The sequence below is a fragment of the Zootoca vivipara genome, chromosome 4 (genome assembly GCF_965207765.1).
Source record: "Zootoca vivipara chromosome 4, rZooViv2.hap1.1, whole genome shotgun sequence".
In the NCBI taxonomy this organism is placed as follows: Eukaryota; Metazoa; Chordata; class Lepidosauria; order Squamata; family Lacertidae; genus Zootoca; species Zootoca vivipara.
Genome location: NC_142587.1, coordinates 81,096,920 through 81,124,402, shown reverse-complemented (window position 1 = coordinate 81,124,402; position 27,483 = coordinate 81,096,920). Strand labels below are relative to the sequence as shown.

The window sequence follows — 27,483 nt, the reverse complement described above, 5'->3', positions numbered from 1 at the left end:
CCAGCACCTCCTGTTCCTCCACCTGGCCGAGGCCTCTGGAAAACGCAAGGGGTAAAATGTAGCGGTCTTAGGACCCGGGAGGGTAAAGGCAGGCAAGCCCCTCCCTCTGGGGAATGACCCCGCTTCATTGCACAATGTCATTGCAATCTTTAAAACCGATTTCTGCCTTCTCCTTTCTCACCCCCCCCCCAACGCCCTTCTCCTTAGTGGGTAGGAGTGAAAATGCAGCTTGTACTCTTCTTCTGTTGGTGCTCCCCCCCCCCCCAGTGGCTGGGGCAACCCAGGCAGATGAGTGTGGTACAAATAATAAAACTCTTGTTGTTAAACGTTTAGCCTGCTCTACCTTGCAAGGTGTTTGGGAGTAGCTTGCACGATTACTTACTTTCTAAGGACTTGTGAGGTCAGTTAAACTGAGTGAGGCCCAAGGTCAACCAGTCAACTTTGTAGCTGAGGGGAGAAGATTTGAATCCAGGTCTCCTAGTCCAGGAGTACCAATCACTGCAGCACAATGCCATCAGAGGCTTTCTTTGAATATCATTCAGTTCTTTACACCAGGGTTGGAGAAACCTGCAGCCCTCCAGATGGTGTTGGACTACAACTCCCATCAGCCTCTGTCAGCATGGGCAGTGGCCAGGGATTATGGCGACAGTAGTCCAGCAACATTCGAAGGGCTACAAGTCCCCTGCCCCGGCTGTACATGGTTTTCAGCATTCAGCATTTATAGAGCGCTTGCTTTTCAGAGCTCTTCTTTAGCACAGCCAACCTTACAAGGTAGGTCATTAATTCCCAGTTTTATAGGTGGCGTGTCCACTTAAAAAATTGGCAAGCTGGAACATGTGCAGAAGAGGGTGGCCAAGATGATAAAGGGTCTGGAAACCAAGCCATGTGAGGAACGGTTGAGGGAGATGGTTGTGTTTAGCCGGGAGAAGAGGGAACTGAGAGGAGATACGATAGCCACCCTCAAAGGTCTAAAGGCTGTCACATGGAGGATGAAGCAAGCTTGTTTTCTGTTGCTCTGGAGGGTAGGACCCAAACCAAACCAAAGTTATAAGAAATGAGATTCCAACTAAACATCAGCAATAGCTTTCTGACAGAGATGTTCGACAATGGAACAGACTCCAAAGAGAGGTGATGGACTCTCCTTCCTTGGAGGTTTATAAGCAGAGGTCATGCATGATCCAGTTGAGATTCCTGCATGGCTGAAGGTTGGACTAGATGACCCTGGGGGTACCCTCCAACTCTACAATTCTATAGTTCAGTCTTAACATTGTAGCCTCTAAGCTTTAAACTCATTGTGGCAAAAATTATTTTGCAGCAACAATGCTGCTAAGCCAGACCATTTCCTCTCCCAAGTCTTTCTAGTGTAGCCTTACACCCAGGAACTTTAAATGGGACTGAGTATGTCTGAAAGGACAAAGGGAAATGTTTACTCTTGCCTATTTTGCTTTAACAAACTTCCCTCCAAACACCTATCATATTCTAGATCAGGCATCCCCAAACTGCGGCCCTCCAGATGTTTTGGCCTACAACTCCCATGATCCCTAGCTAACAGGACCAGTGGTCGGGGAAGATGGGAATTGTAGTCCAAAACATCTGGAGGGCCAAAGTTTGGGGATGCCTGTTCTAGATGGACAGATTGGCCATCAGCTCTGGCCAATATGGCCTCTGGCAAGGGATGATGGGAGTTGTATTCCAATAGGCTCCTGAGGGCTATAGGTCCCTCCACCCCTGCTCTAGAGGGACCCTGTATGCAGATGGAGCAGGCTCAGTAGGGAGCTGGTTTAGCCCTTAAGCGCAGTGCTTTGCTTCCATTCAACTGATGGCTGCCATTCTGCTGCCTCCTCTGGGGAAAGCACTGCTTACAAGGGCACTGATGCAGCAAAAGCAGAATCTATCCTCCGCCTCTGGTACTGAGTCCGTAATTGGTGCTGGGTGCAGGTGCAATATGTGAGTTCCAGTGTGGAAGTGTTGGAAGTTTCACAGGGTGACCTTGGGCAAGGCATGTTCTCTTACATTAACCTACCTCCTAGAGTTGTGAGGATAAAAGGGGTGAGCAGCATGTACCGGTAATGTCGCCTTGATCTCTTTGGAGGAATGGGGCCATATTTGCCCCATTCAAACTGTCCCTGTACATATATATATTTATATAGGCGCACGCCTCTGCTTGCTCTGATGATGACCAAAACTTGGCACTTGTGTGTATAGCACTTGTGCTTTCTGTAGCGCTACAATTTTCTTTAATAAAAGGCGCCAGCTAACTTTCATAGCCTCGTGCTGTTCTGGAATAGGAGCCAGCCCTTTGGAAAGAGGGGGCGATTGGCAATTGTATATCCTATTAGCTTCAGGGAGAGTTTGCCTTACCTGCTCCTCCAGGCAAAAATCCCTGGATGGGAGAGAACTAATCCTATAATATGATGGCAAGGAAAAGTGATGCAAAAGCCCGCACCTTCACACTGTCCTTCTCCTGTAGTCTGTGACCTTCCATGCGTAGCTTGTGACTTCAGCTCAATTTGCACGTAGGTGATGATGCAGCAGCAACAGCCTCCTTGCAAAGGCTGGGGGGGGGGAAGAGAAGCTGAGTCCTGCTGCAGCAGATGAATTGCAGTAGCTGTTTCATAGGTGGTGGGCAGACACACTCCTTTCAAGTCTTTAGAAAGTGCCTCCTGTGGCTGGAAAGACAAAATAGGATCACAGCCATCACTGGCAGGATATTTTTGTTCCAGCAAGTTGGGGATGCCCAGTTACGATTTTCCTAAATTTGGGCAGCGTAGGTTGGCTGTTGAACAAATAATTTTTTGAGTCTGTGCACAAACTAATACATTTTATTATGGCATAAGATTTGGTGGACTAATGTCTACGGCATCATATGCATGTGTTAAGAGCTTGCGTTTTATTCTGTTTTTATTGTGTGCACCACTTTGATATTTCATGTTGCGAAGCGGTCCATAAATTTTAATCACCACCACCACCAGTAAGGGTGGAACTTGGAAGGGGCCCATGGCTTGTAACTTCAGCCCTTTTTACTCCTTGCAGAACTGACCTTGCTCATAAATTTGCGATTTCTGTAATTTGTCTGTTTGTTACAGAGAATGCTTTTGAACTTCAGCTTATCTGGGCTTATGGCAAGATGTCAGCAGGGCCCATGATCTTCTAATTTTGCATATTAAGCGCATGTGCATATGCAAAATGAGGCCTAATGGATTTAATAGTATATATCCAGGATGCAAATTCTGTCTCCTTGTTCTACATCAGCTCAGGCTTCTTGCAGCTTTTACGATTTTTTATTCTATTTAATTATTCCTATTTATGCTATTTCTATAGCAATAGGATTTTGGCTTTTTTTTAAAAAAAATAATGGCAACAGATGACCTTTCAACCTGATGAGAACCCAGGGTCCCATATTCCCGTGCACCTATTGCACCCCCTAGAAAATCAGCCTGAGGCTCAAAGTTAACAGCATTCTAACGTTCAAAGGTGTGTGTGGATGTTTATTGGACAATGGAGGCTTGTATTGAGGTGTTATAGCTCATCCCATTCCCCAAACTTATGTCAAATAACAAAATAAAAACAGTACACCAAAGTATTATATTGAAACCGAGTAATACTATTCATATGCATTTGGTTGGAAATGATTTCACCTGCCTTCAGTCAGGCTTATTCCTTATTAGCATGTTTAGGACTGCAACCTAACTCAGACTTGCATCCCAGCCTCATTGAACTCAGTGGGTCTGCCACTTGCTTCCTAGTAAGTTACTTTAGGGTTACAGCCTTTAAAAATACCAAAAACTTCTCCTCCCCAATGTCTGCTGGCTTCCCTTTGAGCCCGTTTCCAAAGCTAACCCAAATAGGAAGAGCTTCTAAGAGATACTTTAGTGCAGTGGTTCCCAACAGGTGGTCCGGGGACCCCCAGGGGTCCGCGAGCTATGCCAGAGGGGTCCGCAAGATGCTATTAGAATAAAAAATATATTAACTATATTTCGTATGATAACAGATTTTTTGTTTTGGCCGCTTCCTGCATGAGCAGAGTCTAGTTCTGCTGTATGCCGTTAGGTGGCGCTTTACAAACACTACTGTTTTGCAAAGAGGCAGAGCGCGCATTCTACTAACGCTCACCTCCCCAAGATGCTTTGTGCGCGTCGGCTTCATTTGTGCGCTACTGCACAGGTACCCTGTCTTCTCCATTCCCCTCCCTCCTCCCTGGCGCGCGCTGCCTCTTTGCAAAACTCTTAATTTGGCTCTCACTTTTTAATTTTAGGATTAGGAATTAATGGGGGTCCTTGTCACAATAGCGGCTCGATGAGGGGTCCTCAAGAAAATTTTGTTGGGAACCCCTGCTTTAGTGCATCTCTAAAGGACCAGCCACCAAGAACACCTTGGTTTGAAGCAGGCTCAGATAGTATTGCTAAGAAGGCTCCCTTGAAGTTAGGAATTGCAGTGGGATGCAGATTGCAATGTCTGTCTACCGAGAAATTCCTCCATGCTCGTGGCTAACCTCCCCCACGCATGGTTGTGTGTGTTGTGACCACATGTGTTTTCTCTCTCTGCTTGGCTTGTAGAAGAATCAGTCTGGATGGCACAGCAGCTATAGCTCCAAGGCAGCAGGTTGGATCCAGCAAAGTTATATCCAACTAAGCTAGTCAATGTTAGTTAATTTCAGTGGGTTTCTTTAAGTAGTACAAATGGAGCCAGTGAGGACGGCCCCATGTCCCAGTGTAATAATAATAATAATAATAATAATAATAATAATAATAATAATAATAATAATTATTATTCCCCAGCCACTCTGGGCGGCTTCCAACAGAAAAATGAAATAAAATAATCTATTAAACATTAAAAGCCTCCCTAAACAGGGCTGCCTTCAGATGTCTTCTAAAAATCTGGTAGCTGTTTTTCTCTTTGACATCTGATGGGAGGGCATTCCACAGGGCGGATGCCACCACAGAGAAGGCCCTCTGCCTGGTTCCCTGCAACTTGGCTTCTCGCAACAAGGGAACCTCAGTGTCCGGGCAGAACGATGGGGGTGGTTTCCCTCTCCATCGGGCTTTTCACTTCCATCACAGGTGATGCGGATGGTGCTGCAGTCTAAACCACTGAGCCTCTTGGGCTTGTCGATCAGAAGGTCGGCGGTTTGAATCCCCACGACGGGGTGAGCTCCCGTTGCTCTATCCCAGCTCCTGCCAACCTAGCAGTTCGAAAGCACGCCAGTGCAAGGAGATACAGTAAATAGGTACCGCTGTGGCGGGAAGGTAAACAGCATTTCTGTGCACTCTGGCTTCCATCATGGTGTCCTGTTGCGCCAGAAGCGGTTTAGTCATGCTGGCCACCTGACCCGGAAAGTTGTCTGTAGATAAATGCCGGCTCCCTTGGCCTGAAAGCGAGCTCAGCACCACAACCCCATAGTCACCTTTGACTGGATTCAACCATCCAGGAGTCCTTTACCTTTACTCGTAAATATCTCCTCAAGGCCATTATTCCCACCAAATGCCCTGAAAGTAGGTCTCCAGCCCCTTATGCCACCCCAAGACAAAAACAAAACAAAACTTGAAGGTTCACTTCCCCCCCAACTAATCTCTGCAGGAACTGTTGAGAGAGAAATAGGTAATATCAACAAAGAATAGCCCCCCCCCCGAATAATACAAAATTAGGAATTTGGCAAAAGGAAACACTCTCCCCCCCCCCAGTGCATGGTTAAACTATGGATTTTTCTCCTCCTGTAATGACAGCCACTGACTTTCATGTCTTCAAAAGGGGATCAGACATATTTATATTTTTCCCCCCAGCTGGAACTCGTTGGAACTCAGTTCTGGAACCTCTCAGGTGGGCGCCGTTGCTATTTTAAGAGAACGAGGGAGGTGTTCGTGGTGAGGTTCTGCCATTTCTTTTTCTAGAAAAATAGCACTGGATATGGCTACCCATGGCTCATAGACACCGCCCAAAGTGCACTGTACATTTAAATCACTCGTACATCACTTTAATAATAATAATAATAATAATAATAATAATAATAATAATAATTTATTATTTATTCCCCGCCCATCTGGCCGGGTTCCCCCAGCCACTCTGGGCGGCTTCCAAAAGAACAGAAATTCTAAAATACAAAAATCCATCAAACATTAAAAGCTTCCCTAAACAGGGCTGCCTTGAGATGCCTTCTAAAGGTCTGGTAATTGTTCTCTTTGACCTCTAGTGGGAGGGCATTCCACAGGGCGGGTGCCACTACCGAGAAGGCCCTCTGCCTGGTTCCCTGTAACTTGGCTTCTCGTAATGAGGGAACCGCCAGAAGGCCCTCGGAGCTGGACCTCAGTGTCTGGGCAGAACGATGGGGGTGGAGACGCTCCTTCAGGTATACCGGCTCCCCCCCCCCCCCGCCAAGAATCCTGGGATCTGTGGTTTGTTAAAAGTGCCAAGAATTGTTAGGTAAATCTTCACAGAGCTACAATTCCCAGAATAACTTCACAAACTGCAGTTTCCAGGCTTCTTTGGGGGAAGCCATGACCGTTAAAGCCATACCTGAGTGCTTTAAATGCATGATGGGGGTGTGAGTTGCTAGAGGAGAGAGGGCTAATGCCTTCATGCCCCACTGTAGGCTTCCCAGAAATATTTTATTGACTAGATAAGCCTTTAATCTGGTCCAGCAGGGCTTTCCTTAGGTGTATTGTGCAAGCTTTTTAATCTTCAGTATGTATCCAGTCCCATAAACATTGCTGCCTCTTATACTCAGGCTAAATAAAATGTGTTGCTTTTTTATACATTGCATTCATACACCACCTTTCCAAGGAGCCCTCTCCCTTTAATCCCCACAACAACCCTATGAGGTTGGGAGGCAGTAACTGGACCAAGGTCACATCCTGCGAGCTTCATGGCCGAGTGGGGATTTGAACCCTGGTTTCCCGGGTCCTACATACATTTTTGTGGAGCTCTGCACATAACATCTCTCGATAAGTTATTCGTTTCTGTAAGGGGGAGAGATTAGAGAGAACCTCCCCCTCTCATCAGGAGCAGTTCGTCCCCAGGCAGCCATGAAAGCGCGGGGTCTGAAGGGGATAGTCAGGAAGCGGAGAGAGAGTGCCAGGTCTCCGGCAGCATGGGAGAGCCTCTGCTCCACAGGCGGGAAGAGAGAGAGAGGCGGAAAGGGGGGACAGGGAAAAGACGGAGCGTAGACCCTTTCCCCCGGCACCGGAATTAAGGAGGAGGAGAAAGGGGAGGAGATTCACTGTCCCGAGGCTGTTATGTTGGTCAAAGTCGCGGAAAGGGGCAGTGCCGGATTCTGATTCAGAATGAGAAGACATGAAACCGACAGCTCACTACACTGTAAATAACGTGCACCAATAAAGACTCTGTTAAAGACAAGTATGTGGAAAGTCGTTACTCAAGAGTAGCCGTAACAACCTCTGACAGTTTCCTATCACTGGAGCTCATCTGAGACCAAGCTGGCAGAGATGTTTTGTTAGTTCCCTCCTGAGCCGCCAGCAGCTCTTGCAACTCACAGTGCGCCTTGGCTCCAGGAGGTATGGAGACACCTGGGAATGGCTGCTGAGTCAGCACCTAGCATCACTTAGTGGATTTGATAGTTTTGGCACTTCGGTACTTGCCTAGGAGCTTGCTCCAGGTAAGCGGGCAAGTGGCAAATGCAATTCTAGAATCATAGAGTTGGAAGAGACCACAAGGGCCATCCAGTCCAACCCCCTGCCAAGCAGGAAACACCACCAAAGCATTCCTGACAGGTGGCTGTCAAGCCTCCGCTTAAAGACCTCCAAAGAAGGAGACTCCACCCCACTCCTTGGCAGCAAGTTCCACTGTCGAACAGCTCTTACTGTCAGGAATTCTGCCCTTGTTTCCCCCTAAACACCTGTAATCTACAACCATAGAAGGTGTGCACACAGCAAATTTAAAGCACATGATGTTCCCCTAAGAAATATTGGGAACCGTAGTTCACCCCTCAGAGTGCTACAGTTCCCAGCACCCTTAACAAATCACAGTTCCCAGGATTATTTGGGCTTGCTTTTAAGTGTGCTTTAACTGTAGTGTGTGTGTGTGTGAATGTAACCATAGTCGTGTCATCTGTAGAAGCACTTTCTTCCTTTGCTGAGTGTGCAGCTGTTTCACTGGGATTTAAACTACAGCTGTTCTTTCCCCTCCTTCCCTCCCTTCTGATGAGGGGCTGTTCCATATTGCCTTGTATTGAGTGATGGCCCATGGAAGACGCCGCCTGTGAAAAAGGAACTTTGTCTCTGATTGAAGGGGCTGCGCTTGAGAATTGTTTTCTTGGCTCCCTTTGAAATATCCCAGGGGAAATTGAAGCCCATTAAACTCCAGATTGCAACTGGTCAAATGCAAACCCTTGAAGGGGTGCAGCAGTGAATGGCCAGTGTGAGTACTGGGGTATCTTGCGTGTCTGGTTAGAGAACATTGGCAGCCTAATGACCCATTCCTGAATCTCTTGCCAGCTGATGTATGGGAAATGACTGTTCAGCAACCTGATTAGAATATTTGTTGCAGCAGCACACAAGGCCTAAAGATTGTACAACAATCCAGTGCAGTGTTGCAAAGCATGATACGGCTGTATACACCCCAGTAGCTGAGCAATGAGAGATTTCGGGGTGCCAGCACATACTTTGGCTGGAGTTTTCCTAGAATGAAGCTCACCAGAGACCATGGTGTTTTTTATTTACATCTATTCATGTATAAAAGTACATACTGCCCTCTCATGAAATACCAGAGCAGGGTAAAGGCAGTATGCTTACATATATATAAACATCGGGAAGAACCTTCTTACGCTAAGAGCTGTTCAACAGTGGAACGGTCTCCCTCAGAAGGTGGTGGACTGTCCTTCCTTTGGAGGTTTTAAAGCAGAGGGTGAATGACCTTGGCCATCCATGGATGACTTCATTGGGAATTCTGCATTGCAAGGGGTTGGACTAGAAAGATGATGCTTGGGGTCCCTTCCAACTCTGTGATTCTATGATCTCTCTCTCTCTCTCTCTCTCTCTCTCTCTCTCTCTCTCTCTCTCTCTCTCTCTCTCTCTCTCTCTCTCTCTCTCTCTCACACACACACACACACACACACACACACACACACACTGGCTGAGCATATTATGGAAGAGCTCCAACAGTTTTTTGGGGGGTGGGGGTGGGGATGGGGATGGTAAAGCAGTGTTGAATTCAGCACAGAGAACAAGACAAGCCTCTGTGTCCCTTCCCAGTCAAGACAAAACTGGCTGGTGGCACCACCTCCAGCCTGAGGGGTGGGGAAAGGCCCCTTTATCTTTTTTGGGAGGGAGCATCTTCATTGAATTTCAGAACTGTACAGTTGGAAAGGATCCTGAGGGTCACCTGTCAAGCTTTCTGTAATGCAGGGATAAGCAAGTATGGCAGCTGCTAGTTTGTATGGCAACCTTTATCCTTTGGGCCTGCAAAGAGCTGCTTAGCAGACATGGCTAGAGCTATTGCCAAAGTGGCTTGTTTGATGGCTTGTTTGACTGCCTTGAGCAGTCTCTCTGTCTACAGAATGCCATCTTCCAGATATAGAGCCACAGGCTGGGAGTGGCTCCAAAGACGACATCCAAACCAGCCCTGCCAATCCTATAACAATATTACCCTGGAGCTGTAACCAGCGGTATCAGGGTCATATTCAGCAGTGCGTACTAGTTTGGGGTTTAAAGCAATTAGGGGAAATGAATGAAATCCTGCAAAGTGCAGTGGGTTGGCCAGTTGGCTAGTTGATAGCTTGTTAGGAAAGTTCGCTTCAGGTTAAGTACGCTTCAGGTTAAGTACAGACTTCCGGAACAAATTGTGTTTGTAAACCGAGGTACCACTGTAATAAAACTGAAGCATTTCCTATTGCAATATGTAAACTCTGTTGTTTGTGGGTTTCACAGACTTCTCAAGAACAGAGACACAACTGACTTGAAAAAAATCAGCTACAGGGATAGCAGTGTTTTATTTTCAGGTGGTCAGCAGTGTGTGACCCGGCCATCTGAAATTGGAGTAGCAATTTCACTCCCAATTTACTTTTACACCAGAATGAAAGATACCAGGTTTATAAACCCAGAGCCTACAATATTGGACAATAGGCACATAACCTAAGAATTGACCTCTCTTAAAATTGCTTGGTGATTATATGTACACAGGGGTAACTTGATAGTTTGGTGAAAGTTTTACAGAAGACGCCTCATTAACAAGATTTGGAGCCTCGATTATGTAGCTCTGAACATGGTGAAAACTTTCCAGTGGGCTGTTTGTATCAGATATTGTACTAGAAGTATTGCACCTAGCAGAAGAATGCTGATTTTTGTTTTGTTTTATTACGTACTAAGAATGCAAACAATTTAAAATGGACAGATTGCCTTTTACTAAGCTGGAGTTATCAATGCAGTGATGAGTAAAATATACAGCAATAATTAATAGTGTTCTCTAAGACTAGCAAGTGGGTCACAAAGCTTGTGCAAGCGGGCTTTGGACTTTATAAATATACTCAAAGTAATTATTGCTTGCAATCCTTAACTGGTATGATGAATATCTCTTACAATGTTTTGTTTAGTTGGCTTGTTATAATGCTGTCTTGACACTTGTTGCAATAAATCAGTGAATTTTTGACTTGCGGGCCACCATATTAAAAAGTTTGGGAACCACTGCCTTAGAGAAAGGTACAGCAGTACTCATCTTTGCAATCTTGGTTACAAAACTTTATCTCTTGGCTTCTACCTGTTGTTGACAGATCTATGCTGCTGAGGCTACTATTGCTATTGCTCCTTTGTGAAAGATGCAAAATGAATCGCTCCATAATCTGTGTAACAGCTTTTCTGTTGGTCACTTTCCCCGCATGTTTGTCTTCCTCAAACATTTGCTTTCATTGGAATACCCTTTCTCACTTCAGATTTCTGCCTGTTACCATTCCATCTTTCTCCTTTGGCATTCCATTTTTACAACCACACTCTTTCTCTGCTCTTCTCTAACTCATCTCTTGCCTTGTTTTTAAAATAGATTTTGACCTGGTGGCCTCGGTCCTTTGTACAATAGCCTGTCAAGTTTTAGTTGAGCTTTAAACATTTAATAACAAACAAACAAACAAACAAACAAACAAACAAACAAACAAACAAACTGTTATGTATTAAGTTAACTGCAGTACTCCTTCTGGCCAATGTGGCTGCAGTTCTTACCCTGCCCACTGTGGCTGCAGTTCTCACTCAGGTCCACAATGGGTGTTATGTATTAAGTTAACTGCAGTACTCCTTCTGGCCAACGTGGCTGCAGTTCTTACCCTGCCCACTGTGGCTGCAGTTCTCACTCAGGTCCACAACATGCAAATGAAGGATTGAGAGTGCTGTTCACAGATTGGGTAGCTAGGGGAAGTTTGTTACTGTTGCAAGTTACTGAGTACTATATAAGCCAGTCGGCTAAGCTGCTGTTCAGTCTGGACTGAGCGCTAGAATAAAGAGCTGGTTGTTTTAAGAGCTGTGTCTTCATCCTTCTTACCCACTATTCTACACAAACAAACATAAATGTAATGTGATGTGCAAGAATTGTCTGGGTAACGTTGTTGGATGAGGGTTTAAAGGAGGATGGTAAAGAGGCCACATTCACTGGTTCACAGATATTCCTGGTAGGACTATGGCCTGAACAAAAACTGGCATTGGAGAAACAGCCATTTTCTCTATCCCATTCTTTCCCTCCAACTTCTGAGTTCCTCCTCTACCTATAGGGGAGGGCTGTAGCTCGGTGACAGCATCTGCTTTGAGTGCAGAAAAATTGCAGGTTCAATCCTTGGTATCTTTAGGGCTGGGAGTGTCCCCAGTCAGGCAGCAGCTGTCCAAGGTTCCAGTCAGTTTGATGTTACTAAGTTAGATGGACCAATGATCTTGACTCAATATAAAGCAAGTTCCTATGTTCATTCCTGAAGGTAAGGATAGAGCAGCAGAAAGAAACTGCTGGACTTCTGGGTATTTGGGGCTCTTAACTTTCATCAGCCAAAGTCAGCATGGACAGTGGTTGGGGATTACGTGAGTTGGAGTCCAACATCTGGAGAGTCACAGGTTCCCCACGTTTGCCATACCATTTGAATAGCATTTGGAATTCGCCAGGTGCCAGGTGCATTTTGCACCTGGCTATTGACCACTTGTGACCAGGTGAAGTTTTCCAGGTGCTGGGTTGGCATCTGATGTCTCCGCCACCTGGAAGTGGATGCCTGGGGAACCTTGGATCTTGCATGTTTTCACACACTAGCAACACATCCTGTAGAATTCTATCCGTGATATTTTATCTGCACAATTGGAATGAATTTCAGGAACCAAAAAGTCTTTTGAGCCACCTGACCCCAAAACTGCAACGAGACATTCCATTTTTGGGAACTGTAACCTTGGTTTAAGGAGCCATTTGGCACCTAGCTTATATATGTGAGTTTCTAACAATGCATGTGAGATATCTTGACCTTTGATTACACTTGGAAGAATAGTGTATTTTTTTTAGAGATTTGTTTGGCAAGACACACTCCTTAGCAATGTTGACAATCTATATACAACCAGGTTTTGCTGTGTCATCTCTCTCTCTCTCTCTCTCTCTCTCTCTCTCTCTCTCTCTCTCTCTCTCTCTCTGATATGACACAGTAAAACCTGGTTGTTGTTGGTTGCCATTCTGCAAAATCCTTTCATAAGAACATAAGAATGGTCCTGCTGGATCCAGAATCCTGTTTTGCACAGAGGAGGCCTATGAGAAGCTCATAAACAGGCCATGAACACAAAGACTGACATGATATAATTATGACAACACCTGTAAGCTGCTTTGAGCTATTTCCATGAATAAAGTGACTAATAAATAACAACAACATCCTTGTAACTGCTGATTTGGACAAATCCTAGCTATTAGGAGGGGAAAGGAATTGTGTAATATAGACAATCTGTTCAGTGGAGATGTGGACAAACACGAACTATTAGGAGGGAAAGGTTAATGGCGTAATATGCAAAACCAGATCAATTGCTATGAAGCAAGTTGACAATTGGTTTGGTAGGAAGGGGAATTATTTATTTATTTATTTATTTATACCCCGCCCATCTGGCTGGGTTTCCCCCGCCACTCTGGGCAGCTTCCAACAAATACCAAAATAAATTAAAATATCACAGATTAAAAACTTCCCTAAACAGGGCTGCCTTTAGGTGTTTTCTAAATGTCAGGTAGTTGTTTATCTCCTTGACCTCTGATGGAAGGGCGTTCCACAGGGCGGGCGCCACTACCGAGAAGGCCCCTCTGCCTGGTTCCCTGTAACCTCACTTCTCGCAGTGAGGGAACCGCCAGAAGGCCCTAGGCGCTGGACCTCAGTGTCCGGGCTGAACAATGGGGGTGGAGACGCTCCTTCAGGTATATAGGAAAGGTTGCCAAGAGTCTTGCGGAAGGACTGGAGAGGCTGTTTGCTGCAGGGGGCAGCACTGGGAACACAGTGGGCTAAGCGGGGTCAGTTGGCTGTCCATGAAGGAGTTGAATTAAGCAGTGAAGGAGGAAGAAGGGGAAATATGGAGAAAGGGAGGTGGGCAGTGACTTCAAGGAGACTGTGATAGGTTAATTTAGCAACAGAGGAGTTGGGGGGAATGCTCAGAGAAGACTTGGGCCAGATCTGGCTATTGTGGGACGTGAGGGAGATAAGGGTTTGGGAATTTGAGAACTGGGTGGCAAATATTGGTTCCAGACAAACTTTGGACTGTAGGTATCTAGTTTATTTGGGGTGGGGAGTGGGTAGTCTTCATTATTTATAGGTAAATGGGAGATACTGATACCAAGATACTGATATAAAGCCCAACTAGACAATCAGCCAAATCCTAATGGCCTGTTTTATTCTAGGAAAAGGCACTTTTGTTGGTACGTAATCTGAGGAAGAAGCAGGGAGGGAGGGAGGGAGGTGATGCTTATGCATTTGCTGCCCATTGTTCCCCTATTCCAAATTGTCCCATCTGCTGCTTCCCTCCCCATGTTTCCCTTCTCGCACACATAAATCAACGAGGAATCGGACATCTTGCAAGATTGGGTTGCTAGTGAGTGCGTGGTGGGTGCAATTTGAAGCACAACCATGGATCAAATCCTCTATTCCTACCTACTGCTTCTCCAGATCGACTCGTTCTGGGGTGGCTTTTCCTGAAGCAAAAGGGCGGAAGGAACATTGGGACTTGAGCTTCTGTACATGGTGCACCTTTAAAGCACATTCTTCCCCTCAAAGAATTCTGGGCACTGTAGTTTACCCCTCACAGATACCATTCCCAGCAATTACAGTGCCCAGAATTCTCTGAGAGGGAGAAACGTGTTTCGAGTGTACTTTAAAGGTATAGCTTGTACCTTTATTGTCAGTCAAACCTTAATCACTAAATGAAGGCTCTGCGCCAGTTGTGGTGACGTAGTAGGTTTATTAAGTTATTAAGGAAGTTTTCTACAGTTCTCTGGCAAGGCCTGCAGGAGGATTTCTCCTAGTCTGGGGGAGGGCTGGCTTCAAGGGTCAGCTTGGTTGGACACCTGCTGAGAGTTGCTAGGAAATGCCTATTCACAGCTACCGTTACCTCACAACTACCTCACAGCGACAGTTATCAGAGCGGCTTGACAGTCAAACCCCTCTTCCCAGGGAACTCTGGGAATTTTAGTTCTGTGAAGTGAATAAGGGTCTCCTAACAATTCTCAGTACAAACTACAGTTCCCAGGATTCTTTGGGGAGGGAAGCCATGGTGTGAGACTGCTTTAAATGTATACTGCAGATGGGGCAAGCAAAAGTGAGGCAGAGCAGCAGCAGTTGGCATCAGTGGCAGTGAGGGGACATTGAGGATTGTTCAATCCCCCTATAGCTGGCACTGGTTGTACTTAACACAGTTTAATTACAGTTCCTGAACATAATGCAGGTTTCCACACGTGTGTGTGTGTGTAACACTTATTTAGGAACCTGGTGGCCTGGTAAGGAATGTGCCCCTTAGACTGAAGAAAGGTTCCTCTCGCCCGATTTTAGACCTGAAGTTGTGTTTTGTAAGCTCCGCGTCCAGTCTGAACAATCTTTCGCAGCCGATCACATAAATACCTTTTAAAAAACAACGAGCGGCCTGTAAATAGCTTTGCAAACCTTTCTGCATGCCCCAGCACACCAGAGGATTGCTGGAACATTGGGTCTGGTAAGGTACTTTGATTGGAAGGACTTAAGAAAAATCTCTTTGAACAAGTAGCCCTCTTTGAAAGGCTGAGCTTTTCACTTGGCACTCCTCTGCCGTCTGCATTGCATAATTTCGGGAGAAAGCTCAGCACGGTTGCCTTTTATATGCTGCGGATGTCTGTATCTCTAATAATTACTCATCTGTTGGGCATTTTTCTTTCTGGTGGAAAACACCTGCCATCTTTGTCAATTTCACTGAGTCAATTTCAAAGTTGACTCCAAGTGCTACATTTGTGAATGGAAATGGTATGGACATTTTGTGTGTGTTGTGTTTTGCAGGTATCCTGGAATTTATCAGTATAGCAGTGGGCCTGGTCAGCATTCGAGGGGTCGACAGTGGACTTTATCTGGGAATGAATGAGAAAGGAGAACTATATGGCTCGGTAAGTTCCTTGTGGTTTTGAAAAATATTGGCCTCTGTGTTCTTTAAATGTTTTATTATGGTAACTGTGGTCGTTAAATGGCTATCTGCAGCGCCCAGAAAATCATGCTCTTGTAAAACAATGCATTGTGCAAATTTCTGGTCAAAGGTACTAGAATCTAGTTAAGAAGGATAAATAAGATGCTGTTAGGAGAGGATACATCTGGCTACAATTTGTTTCTTAGTTTGACAGATTGATCCTAAGAGATCCTGCATTTTCATTTAAAGAAACCATGAAAGCTGGGGTGTACTTGCATTGTCACAACCTGTAGTTTTGTGCTGGTGTGGTAAGCTCACATAGGATGTTAATATGGCATAACACTTTGGATGATAGTACTGCTCTCTGCGAATGGCCGCTGTTAACAGATGCGCTCCTTTGCTGTTTGCAATACTCTTACATGGTATAGTAATCAGCTGGGAGGGTGGAGGTAAGGTTTGGAAAGGTACATTTCCCAGGCATTCCAGCCACCATGGAACATTCTGTGGCAGGGGTAGCCAACGTGGCGCCCTCCAGTGTTTTGGACTACACCTCCCATCATCTGCAGCAATGGTCAGGAATGATGGAGGTTGTAGTCCAAAACATCTGCAGGACGCTGTTGGCTACCTCAAATCTATGGCTACATTCACACTCGCAGAATGACTGGCACATTATATTTCTAGAGCCTTGCTTCTGTTCATGCGTTTTATATGCAGAGACTATCATAAAGAATGAGGAATTCCACATTTTTAATCATATCAAGGTGCATGTTTGCTTAGCTATCCAGAATATCTTGAAGTTCTCAAAGCGTGAAGTTATGTCCGGTGTAATTGCTACATAAGTTGCACAGGTAGGTTTATGCCCACCTGTGAAGCCACGGGAATATATTATAGGATGGTTCTCCTTTGCTCTGGGTTTTTTTTTATTAAAAAAATAGTCGTTTCTATACCGAGGAAGAAGCAGTAGAGTCCATCTGAGGTGAAGGGATCAGAGCACTGGCACCTGCAACTGACAATTAGTATGGATTCTCTGTATTAGTTAGGTCAGGTACGAAAACCTGGAGTTAGGCCTCCATTTCCCCCCAGCTGAGAAGGCCCGATATGTTTTCTTTCCTGAGGCAGGACAGCAAATGGCACCTGCTAGTTTGTAGTACCTAAGGCTGGTCAAGTTAACTTGGTTCCTTGGCCATCCTGCAAATCCCTTTCTTCCTCACTTGGAGGAAGAATACAACAGCAATAAATTTCACTAACTCTTCACTTCCCTTTCATGGCACCCAAAATTAGCTGCCTGAGGTGGCTGCTCCACTCTGCCTAATGGTGGCCTTGTCTTCCTCCGGGACAAAAGGATAGCTTCTCTGGCTTCAGTCAGAGGATTTTTGGCTCTGCTGCCCAAAACCTTAGCCTGGCTTGGACACATCCCCCCCTTTCAACCCTCAGTTTCATTCCTAACTCAGGGTGACATTTAAGAATAGTCATGCATGTCAGCCTACATAATTCATAAAGATGGAAAGATGAGGGGGGCACCAAATGCAGGCATGAAAAGAGGAGACCTCACGTACACAAAGGTTGGTTGGTTGGTTGGTTGGCCCAACATGTTTTGAGATAAGGAGTCTGAGTTGCCTTCATCCATGAGACGATTGGATGCAGCCCTACAAGCCTCAGAAGGCACTTCAAGGCAGCTGCATATGTAAAGAGTCAAAGGACGCTGCATGGAGCCAAAGGATGATCATGAGTTGTACTGGCTGAGCAAGTGTGCTGTATCTTACCACAAAGTCTGAAGGGGAGCTCTGGAAAGCTAATGAGAAGAATTTTGTTGATGCTGTTCTGTGAAGACTGGCAGGATCATACATGGAGAGAAATAGGAACAATAAAACTGAACACATGCTACCTTAGACCAGATCAGATAGTTGGGCTGTCAGGCTCACTACTGTCCGCTCTTATTGAACATGATTTCCAAAGTCCTCAGGTAGGATTCTTTCCAAGCAGTGCTGCCCAAGCTAGAGATTCAGGATCTTGCACCTGGGCCCTTTTTGGGACCAGTCAGCACTGGGAGCACTGGGTGGCCGTGAAGGTCGCCATAAGCTCAAATTGTTGTCACCAACCAGATATCGGCCTTTTCTTTTCTACCAGTGACTTGGCCTTCTCCATCTCATGTTCTATTGATATATTGTTGGCCAACATCTTGTGCTCAGAAGGGGCTGTGTCCTAATTCAGTGGCATCGTTGGAATTGATGGCACTGAAAACATAAAATAAATGCAGAGCATTAGCTTTTGTGAGAATCTGTGTGGGATGTAAAATAGTGGTGCAGAGGGGAGGGGAGATGGGGAATACACAGTACCAATGGATACAATTTGTGTTATATACAGGGCTTGTTTTGGTAAATAATAATAATAATAAATGAGCTGCCGGTACTCTTGATAAAAGTGCCGCAGGTGTCATCACAAAATGGCTGCCATGGGCAGCAAAAAAAAGGGGCGTTGGTACTCCGTTCCAGTGAGTACTGTCACAAAAGAAGCACAGGTTATATATCAGAAATGATTAAAAATGAAGGACAGAACAAGTAGGGTCTGTTGTTTATGATGGGATAAGAGAAAGTGAAAGTTATAATACATTAAACAAGAGCAAGAGCAAGTTATGTACCTATTGCACCACAGAAAGTTGTATTACAATGTGATGATATCCAGATCTACAGTACTGTATAACATTTAACCTGCTGACAGGAGTAGAAAGTTTTTTTTTAAAAAAATGTCTGTCTGTAATTTTATTAGTCAAAGAAACCATTAATACTATTATTTTATTATAAACAGGTCAGTACTGAGGTAAAACATTAGACCTTTAATAATTTTTTTAAACTAAAAAGCAGATATTTAAGTGTTCTACAAAGGAAGGCATAAACTGCCTTTTTATACTAACAAAATAGATTTGAAAAGTTGTTAATTTTGTATATGAGCTGGCATTCATCCTTCCTGTGTTAATTTTTGCAATTGATGCTTCTGAGAGCTTTAATGTCATACAGAACTACGGAAGCTTTTTTTAAATATAAACTGAAAATTCAACGTACAAGGAGCTAATGAAGTACTTGGCAGCTTTGTGTCTGGGGCATAAGCTGTGCTTTTGAATTCCCACTTCCGCTGGCGGGGCTTGCGTAGGAGAAGTTCCTGGTGGATTGAACCCCTAGGCTAGCGGAGTTGGCTTTAAAAACTGTACACAGAAGATGGGTCTTGCCATCAGACTGCAACGTGATGAAAAGTGGCTGTGATCTAATTCCATTAGTTCCAATGAAACATAGCATCTAATATTCACGATCCTTTAGGGCCTTGTTGACACTGGCAAAATTAGTACCCATATTTCAGCAGCTGCCAACAGTAGCGCAAATACTGTTGTGGCCTGGAACCATTTCATTTCCCCCCATCCTTCTGGGTCTTGAGGCATGTGCCAACAAATAAGTGCTCAGGATATTGGGTTGTGCCAACCAGTGCGCTGGTGCAGCTTTGAGGAGCTTGTGCAAAAATGGCATTGCAGGATGCCAAAAGCTAAAGAATTGTTACTGGCTGCTGACATTGCAGTTCTAATGTTTGCTAAGTGATAGGCATTTCCCCTTTTTCAGCTTTTGGGGGTGGGGTGTTGTTTTTTGCTACATCATAAACCACATATGCTGTAGGTAATTTCCAGAGGCATTGCCAGGTTAGAATTCAAAGTGCCAATGGACTCTGCTGCTGTAACAGAATAACCTCTTTTAAAGTTGTCAATCATGTCAGGGGTAGCCAAAATGGTGCCCTCCAGGTTTTGTTGGACTACCGGTACAACTCCCATCAGCCCCAGCAAGTATGGCTAATGGTCAGAGTTGGTGGGAGTTGAAGCTCAAGAGCATCTTGAGAACAAGTGTTGGCCACCCCTCATATATATAATCTATAGATAAATCTAAATACAGAGGTTGTTTCTTTGTTTATTGAATTTGTATATGCCCTTCATCCGTAGCTCTAAGCGCAACTTACAACATAGAATTACAATGTAGAAAATACAAAATAAAAATAAAAATAAAATAAAAGGCAACCCAATGACCCCACCCCACCCAACACACTTTAAAAGGGCATTGGGTATAATCAGCCAAAGGCCTGGATAAAGAGGAACGGTATGTGTATAATGAAGGTGCCAGGTGAGCCTCTGGGGGGATAGCATTTCAGAAATGGAGCTACTGCAGAAAATGCCTATTCTTGTGTTACCATCCTCTGGACCTCTCATGGGGGAGGCATATGAAGAAGGGTCTCAGAGGATGATCTCAGGGTTCATGTTGTCTTTGTTATTGTTGTTAATAATAACAACACCAGGTTAGAAGGGGCCCTAGGCTACAGTATCAGGCTCCATGTTTGATGGGAGAGATGGCTTCATGAGTCACCCAGTGTTGCAACATGGCATAGACACACATCCCTGGTGATGTGACCCAAGGTGGCTCCCCCAACCCACTGCCCTGACAGGCTGACTGGGCAGTGGCAGGAGCAGGGATCCTAATGGTCAGGGGCGGACTTTCCAACAGCTGCAGGCTGCCCAATGGCAGGATGTCCCAGCTGTGGCATCAGCGGGAGTTCTGGGCTCAGTTGGCTGGACTTGTGGGTGCTGCCTTTCTAATTATGCAAGTGGGTTTACACTCAACGTATGTACTGGGTTGTGGAGAAGTATAGTTGCACCAGGAAGTGATCTGACCATGGCACTTCTTTTGTTCCACTGGAACTTAGTGTCAGATCACCCACGTCCAGAGAGGTAAACACCAGATCTAAGGCATGTCCACGACTATGAGTAGGTCCAGATTTATTCAGGGACAGTACCATCTGTGTACAGTTGTACCTCGGGTTACGAACACCTCGGGTTACGAACAACTCGGGTTACGAACTGCGCAAACCTGGAAGTATTTTCGGCCGCACGCACGTTCTGCGCGTGCACGGTTTGTGCATGCGCAAAGTGCAAAAACAGCACTTTGCGCATGCGCAAAATGGTGGTTCGGGTTATGAACTTTTCGGGTTACGAACTGCGACCCAGAACGGATCGTGTTCGTAACCCAAGGTACTACTGTACAGGGCACTTTGCAGAGTAACACAAGCCAAGCAAAAGTAGCTGTTTTGACCATAAGAAAAATTCAAGTATCCACATTAGGGCAATTCTTTTATCCCACTAAATGTTGGACATGCCTACCCTTATGTGATGGGAATGTGATTGTCAGAAAATATTGGAAGAAACCAAGTTGAAAAGGTCTTAAATTATGGAATTCATCTTCAACCACTATTCATTTTATTTAATTATGTGGAAAGCTTGGTGGTATCAGAACATAAACAGTAAGTTTCTTATATGTTAACTGCAGTGAGGACATTGCTTTCTAAGACATGGAGGTCGGTGAACATCCGTTAAAGAATGGATGAAGAAACTTTGGGAGATTGCTGCTACCACCAGATTAATGCACTACCTCAAATTTTGGCAACAACAAAGTTATTATAGCTTTCAGACACAATGAAAGGGCCTTGCATCAGTTAATATTACACTTAGAATGATCCAAATAGTATTAGATTAAATTAGTAACTTTGTGTTTTCAGAAGGACAATATTGTTCCTTCATAATTATAGCATGTTGTTGTGCTCTTTTTAAAGTGAAATATGATGGATTATATAATGGATTATAAATGTTGATATGTTTTATTGGAAAAACAAATTCTTGGAATATGCAATCTTTTATTAGGCCAACTGAAATGTTACAGAATATTGTGCAAGACTTTGTGTTCTCTGGAACTCTGCATTAGGGTAAATGGTAAACAGGGGGTGAGGGAGGGGGGAAATGGCTGAGGTTGGAGCCATGGTCCTAAGATGGATTGTGGGAAGATGTAGTAGAGCAGGCATCCCCAAACTGCAGCCCTCCAGATGTTTTGGCCTACAACTCCCATGATTCCTAGCTAACAGGACCAGTGGTCGGGGAAGATGGGAATTGTAGTCCAAAACATCTGGAGGGCCGAAGTTTGGGGATGCCTGTAGTAGAGCAATGACGGGTCTTTGTCCCAAGGAGCTTATGATGTAAATTTGAATCATGGAGGGATACAGCTGAGAGAGAAGAGTCAAGGGAAAGGCATGGTTAATAAGGGAGAAGTGTGAGCAGTTGTGTGCTTAGTTTTTCTTTCGGTTGTGTATGGGGACTTGTCAGGAACATAGTAGGGCTGTGCATGATTTTATCAGGAGACAGAGCTGTGCTTTGTGTTTTCAAAACTAGACACAAATGTCATATAGTACATATTCTGATTCTAATATTGACATTGGAAGGAAATTACTCACTGGTACCAAAGCAAATGCTACTCTAGAAGAAGTTGTTGGTTGGCACCTGTCTGTCTTGGGAGGCAGTGGAAGAGCGCGCCTTTGGTGATGAAGTCAAACCATTGGAATGTTACAGTGCCTGCTGTGGCTGTAGAGACCAATGTGGGAGGGACAAGTTTTGTTGCAAGTCCTTAAGTAGTAATAATAATAATAATAATAATAATAATAATAATAATAATAATAATATATTTATACCCCGCCCATCTGGCCGGGTTCCCCCAGCCACTCTGGGCGGCTTCCAACAAAATACTAAAATACAGAAATCCATCAAACATTAAAAGCTTCCCTAAACAGGGCTGCCTTAAGATGCCTTCTAAAGGTCTGGTAATTGTTATTCTCTTTGACCTCTGGTGGGAGGGCATTCCACAGGGTGGGCGCCACTACCGAGAAGGCCCTCTGCCTGGTTCCCTGTAACTTGGCGTCTCGTAGAGAGGGAACCGCCAGAAGGCCCTCGGTGCTGGATCTCAGTGTCCGGGCAGAACGATGGGGGAGGATACGCTCCTTCAGGTATACTGGACCGAGGCCGTTTAGGGCTTTAAAGGTCAACATCAACACTTTGAATTGTGCTCGGAAACGTACTGGGAGCCAATGTAGGTCTTTCAGGACCGGTGTTATGTGGTCTCGGCGGCCACTCCCAGTCACCAGTCTAGCTGCCGCATTCTGGATTAATTGCAGTTTCCGGGTCACCTTCAAAGGTAGCCCCACGTAGAGCGCATTACAGTAGTCCAAGCGGGAGATAACCAGAGCATGCACTACTCTGGTGAGACAGTCCGCGGGCAGGTAGGGTCTCAGCCTGCGTACCAGATGGAGCTGATAAACAGCTGCCCTGGACACAGAATTGACCTGCGCCTCCATGGACAGCTGTGAGTCCAAAATGACTCCCAGGCTGCGCACCTGGTCCTTCAGGGACACAGTTACCCCATTCAGGACCAGGGAGTCCTCCACGCCTGCCCGCCTCCTATCCCCCAAGAACAGTACTTCTGTCTTGTCAGGATTCAACCTCAATCTGTTAGCCGCCATCCAACCTCCAACCGTCTCCAAGCACTCACACAGGACCTTCACCACCTTCACTGGTTCTGATTTGAAAGAGAGGTAGAGTTTGGTATCGTCCGCATACTGGTGAACACCCAGCCCAAACCCCCTGATTATCTCTCCCAGCGGCTGCATGTAGATGTTAAAAAGCATGGGGGAGAGGACAGAACCCTGAGGCACCCCACAAGTGAGAGGCCAGCGGTCTGAACACTCCTCCCTCACCACCACTTTCTGAACACGGCCCAGGAGGAAGGAGCGGAACCACTGTATGACAGTGCCCCCAGCTCCCAAACCCTCTAGACGGTCCAGAAGGATGTTATGGTCGATGGTGTCGAATTATTATTATTATTATTATTATTATTATTATTATTATTATTATTATTACATGGGATAGCATTGTTCTGGGGGTTTGAAGCTGGCTTGTTTCCCTGCAATCTGGGTGAGACTAATAACTGTTTGTCCAGGTTTTAAGGAATAACTGCAGTTAGTTAAAAATGGAAGCGAAAACTTCTGATTTGCTTATGGTTGTCTTAGAGGAGAGGGGAGCTCATGAGGCTCATTTGCATAGTCAACATTACAGATGTTGTTGGACTCAACTCCCATCAGCCTCAGCCAACAAGGCTTATAGTCAGGACTGATGAGAATTGTAGTCTAACCACATCTGGAAGTAACAGCATTGGCTATCCCTAAGTGAAACTACCTCTTAGGATTATGTCTGAACGAAACTTTTTTGTGCATGGGTGAATGTTGTGGAGGACAGGATACAAAGTAGAAGCAGGATACAAAGTACAGTTGAGAAGTATGAAAACTTGTCTTTACACCACTAATATAGCCTTGGGTCTGTATTTCATTGATCACTTTATAACTACTGTGAGCCTGTAAAATCTGAGAGAGCGCACCCAGAATAGACATGCAGTGTGGGCAGAGGTCTCACAGTACCTCATTATCAGTCCTGTCTGATGCATGTTTACTAAAAAAAATAACTCTTGACTGTATCCAATGGGGCTTAATTGCAAACGTGTGTAGGTTTTCAACCTGAGGCTGAAAACAAGGACTTGCTGCATAGGTGATTATTTTAGGGTTGGGCATTGTGATGCGTTCTGTTGGAGCATCCTTTTTTGTTTGCTGTTGACTTTGAGAAAAGAGAGGTCTGTCCTACTGAATCACTAGCCCCAGGTTGCCTTTGTAAGGCCTTGTACCATGTGCTCAACAGGTTTCACTTGTTTAGCTTATTATGAAATGTCAAGATCACAGCACACAGTGGCATAACACAGAAGTGATGACAAGGTCTTGCCAGTATTGGCTCTGTTACAGGCATCTTATAACTCTGCCTTTTATGGCTTCAGCAGTATCACAATAGCTTAAAACTTTCCCTGCTAAATAACTCAGTGTTTGTTTACATAGTGCATGGTCTGGGGGTGGATTAACCTTTTGACTTAATGTCTATTGGGGTGTCTTGCAATGTCTGAGGACCAGGTGCCACGCTAGCAGGCAGGGCCGTCTTAAGCATATTGTTATGTACTGAGCTGAATCCTAGAACAATAGGATTCAGAATCAGCGGGAGCTACCCAATCCAACTCCAGGTGGAAGTGAATCCGCAACCTGATTGGCCTGCTGGAGCAGCCAATCAGGCGGCTGGCAGAAGTGAATCTGCTACCTGATTGGCCTGTAGGAGCAGCCAATCAGGCTGCAGGCAGAAGTCAATCCACAATATAATTGGCCCACAGGTGTAGCCCTGAAGTAGCCAATCACGCAAGGCCCATTGTGTAAATAATGTATATAAGCAGATGGTTTTGGGAAAAGAGCCATTCGTCTTCTCTTCTCCTCCTTGATGACTATGAGCTGACTAAAGAGCATGAAATTCACTCTTGACTCCGAGTATATTTCACTGGCGACGAAGGTGGGATCCTGCTGAGCTGACCGCCACCACGCACTGCACCGCAGCACCGCCACCTGCTGCACCGCTGCATCGCACCGTGCATCCAGGCTTCAGCTCCAGGACCCAAGGAACCCAGAATGGCAACCGACAGCAGCTTCTCGCCATTCAAACCAGCATCAGGAGACTGGGAAGGGTACGCCGCCCGTTTCAACTTCCTCCTGCAAGCGAAAGAAGTCACCAACGATGCCATGAAGAGGGCGACATTCTTCAGCGTCTGTGGAGAGGAGACGTTTGAAATCGCCCGGGCTCTCCTTGCACCTAGAGATGTCGCTACCGTCTCCTACAAAACAATAATGGATCGGCTGAAGGAGCACTTCTCGCCACAGCCCTCAGTGGTGGCTTGCCGAAATGCCTTCTACGCAAAGCGGCAAGCCCCGGGGGAAACCATAACTGGGTTTGTGACCTCCCTCCGCCAAGCCGCCCGGCTATGCAACTTCTCAGAGTTGGAGAACATGCTTCGTGACCGCCTCGTCGGTGGCCTGAGGGACGAGATGTTGCAACGACGCCTCTACGCCAAAAAAGACCTCACGTTCCAGATTGCTCTGGAGGAAGCCCTGGCAACCGAAGCCGCCGAGAGGTCAACGCAAGAGGCACGACCGGCCCCGCCATCCCAACCGAGGGTCTACCACGAAGACCTCACCGACGAATCCGAATCTGACAGGGAGGAAGTACACCGAGTACAGCGGCGCACTCAAGCAGCACACACACCACAGCAGCCTCGACGAGAAGGAGGGAACTGTGCAAGCTGCGGGGAGAACCACGAGAGGAGGACCTGTCGTTTCCGCAACGCAGAGTGCAGGCAGTGCAGAAAATTAGGACACATCGCCCGGGTGTGTCGGGCTCGACTCACCCGTCGACAAGCATCAGATGACCGACCCAGGAGCCCCAGGTCACACGGCACCATGCACCAAGGCAACTCGACGGAGATCACGGACTACCAGGTATTCCAGTTGCCCCATCCCAGCACAGAGAAAATTTATATAGAGGTACAGATAGAGGGAGCCCCATGCCGCATGGAGCTGGACACGGGTTCAACTCTATCCATAATCTCGGCCCGAACATTAAGGGAACTGTGCCCTAATGGGGGTCCCAAACTAAGGCCGGCCCCATTCACCCTCCGGGACTTCCAGAAACGTAAGGTCCCTACTATGGGGGTGGGGACCTTCAGGGTGCAATATCGAGGGCGAAAGCAACAATTGGACTTGCTGGTAGTTAAGGGCCCCTACGTTAGCTTACTGGGACTGGCATGGTTTGGACCTCTGGGGCTAGCCGTTACCGGGGTGAACCGCACTAGCTTACAAGTGGACGTGGACGCCATATGCAAAGAGTTTCCAGGGGTTTTCGATGGGGCATTGGGACGATATACAGGACCCCCCATTGCCCTACAGCTAGACCCCGCTGTACGACCCATCAGGCACAAGGCCCGCCGGGTCCCGTTCGCCCTGAAACCCCGCATAGACGAGGAATTGGACCGGCTCGTGGAGCAAGGAGTGCTGGAGCCGGTGCCCAACGCCCCCTGGGAAACTCCAATTGTCACACCCGTCAAGCCTAACGGTTCGGTCCGCATCTGTGCAGACTACAAATGCACCATAAACAAGGCTCTCACGGCCCATGCATACCCAGTGCCAGTGGTCAGCCATGTCCTCGCCACCCTGGCTGGGTCAAAAATCTTTGGCAAACTGGACTTGGCCCAAGCGTATCAACAGTTGCCTGTGGACGAAGCCACAGCAGAGGCTCAGACGATTGTGACGCACAGAGGGGCATTCAGAGTAAAGCGGCTGCAATTTGGCGTTAGCGTGGCACCAGGAATATTCCAGAATCTAATGGACTCTCTCCTTAAAGGGATTCCTGGCGTCACCCCCTTCTTCGATGATGTACTGATCGCCGGGCCCACACCAGAGGAATTTGAGGACCGCCTCCGCTCCGTCCTGCACCGTTTCCAGACGGCGGGCCTCAAGGTGAAGCGGGAAAAGTGTTTACTGGGAGTGCCGCAGGTGGACTTTCTGGGATTTAAGGTGGACGCAGAAGGGGTCCATCCAACCGGTGACAAGGTACGGGCCATTTGTGAGGCCCCAGCGCCCAAGAGCAAGCCCGAACTTCAGTCATTCTTGGGACTATTGAACTTTTACCATGCCTTCCTTCCCCATAAGGCAGCGGTAGCGGAGCCCCTACACAGACTCCTAGATAAAAGGGCCCCTTGGGTGTGGGGCCAGCGACAAAGGGCCGCATTCCAGGCAGTCAAGGACTTGCTCGTCTCGAACTCGGTCTTAGCACACTTCGACGAGAGGCTGCCAGTGGTGCTGGCATGCGACGCCTCTCCCTATGGCATCGGCGCTGTCCTGGGACACCAACTCCCGGATGGAAGAGAGGTGCCGGTGGCATACTTCTCCCAGACGCTTGCTGCAGCCGAACGAAACTACTCACAGATTGACAAGGAGGGTCTGGCAATCGTGAAGGGCGTAAAAAAATTCCATGATTTCTTGTACGGGCGGCCCTTTACCATAGTGACTGACCACAAGCCGTTGCTTGGCCTGTTTGCCCCTGAGAAGCAGACCCCCCAAGTGTTGTCTCCACGTGTCCTCAGGTGGTCAATTTTCC

At 46.3% G+C, this 27,483-nt stretch overlaps 1 protein-coding gene across 1 annotated transcript in view; it reads left to right on the top strand.

Moving 5' to 3' along the window:
- FGF9 (fibroblast growth factor 9) overlaps positions 1–27,483 on the top strand; it is a 52,197-nt gene that overhangs the window by 7,568 nt on the left and 17,146 nt on the right. Inside the window, exon 2 of the mRNA XM_088668282.1 lies at positions 15,449–15,552. Coding sequence (XP_088524408.1) covers positions 15,449–15,552 — 104 coding nt within the window. The remainder of the gene's footprint in view (positions 1–15,448; positions 15,553–27,483) is intronic.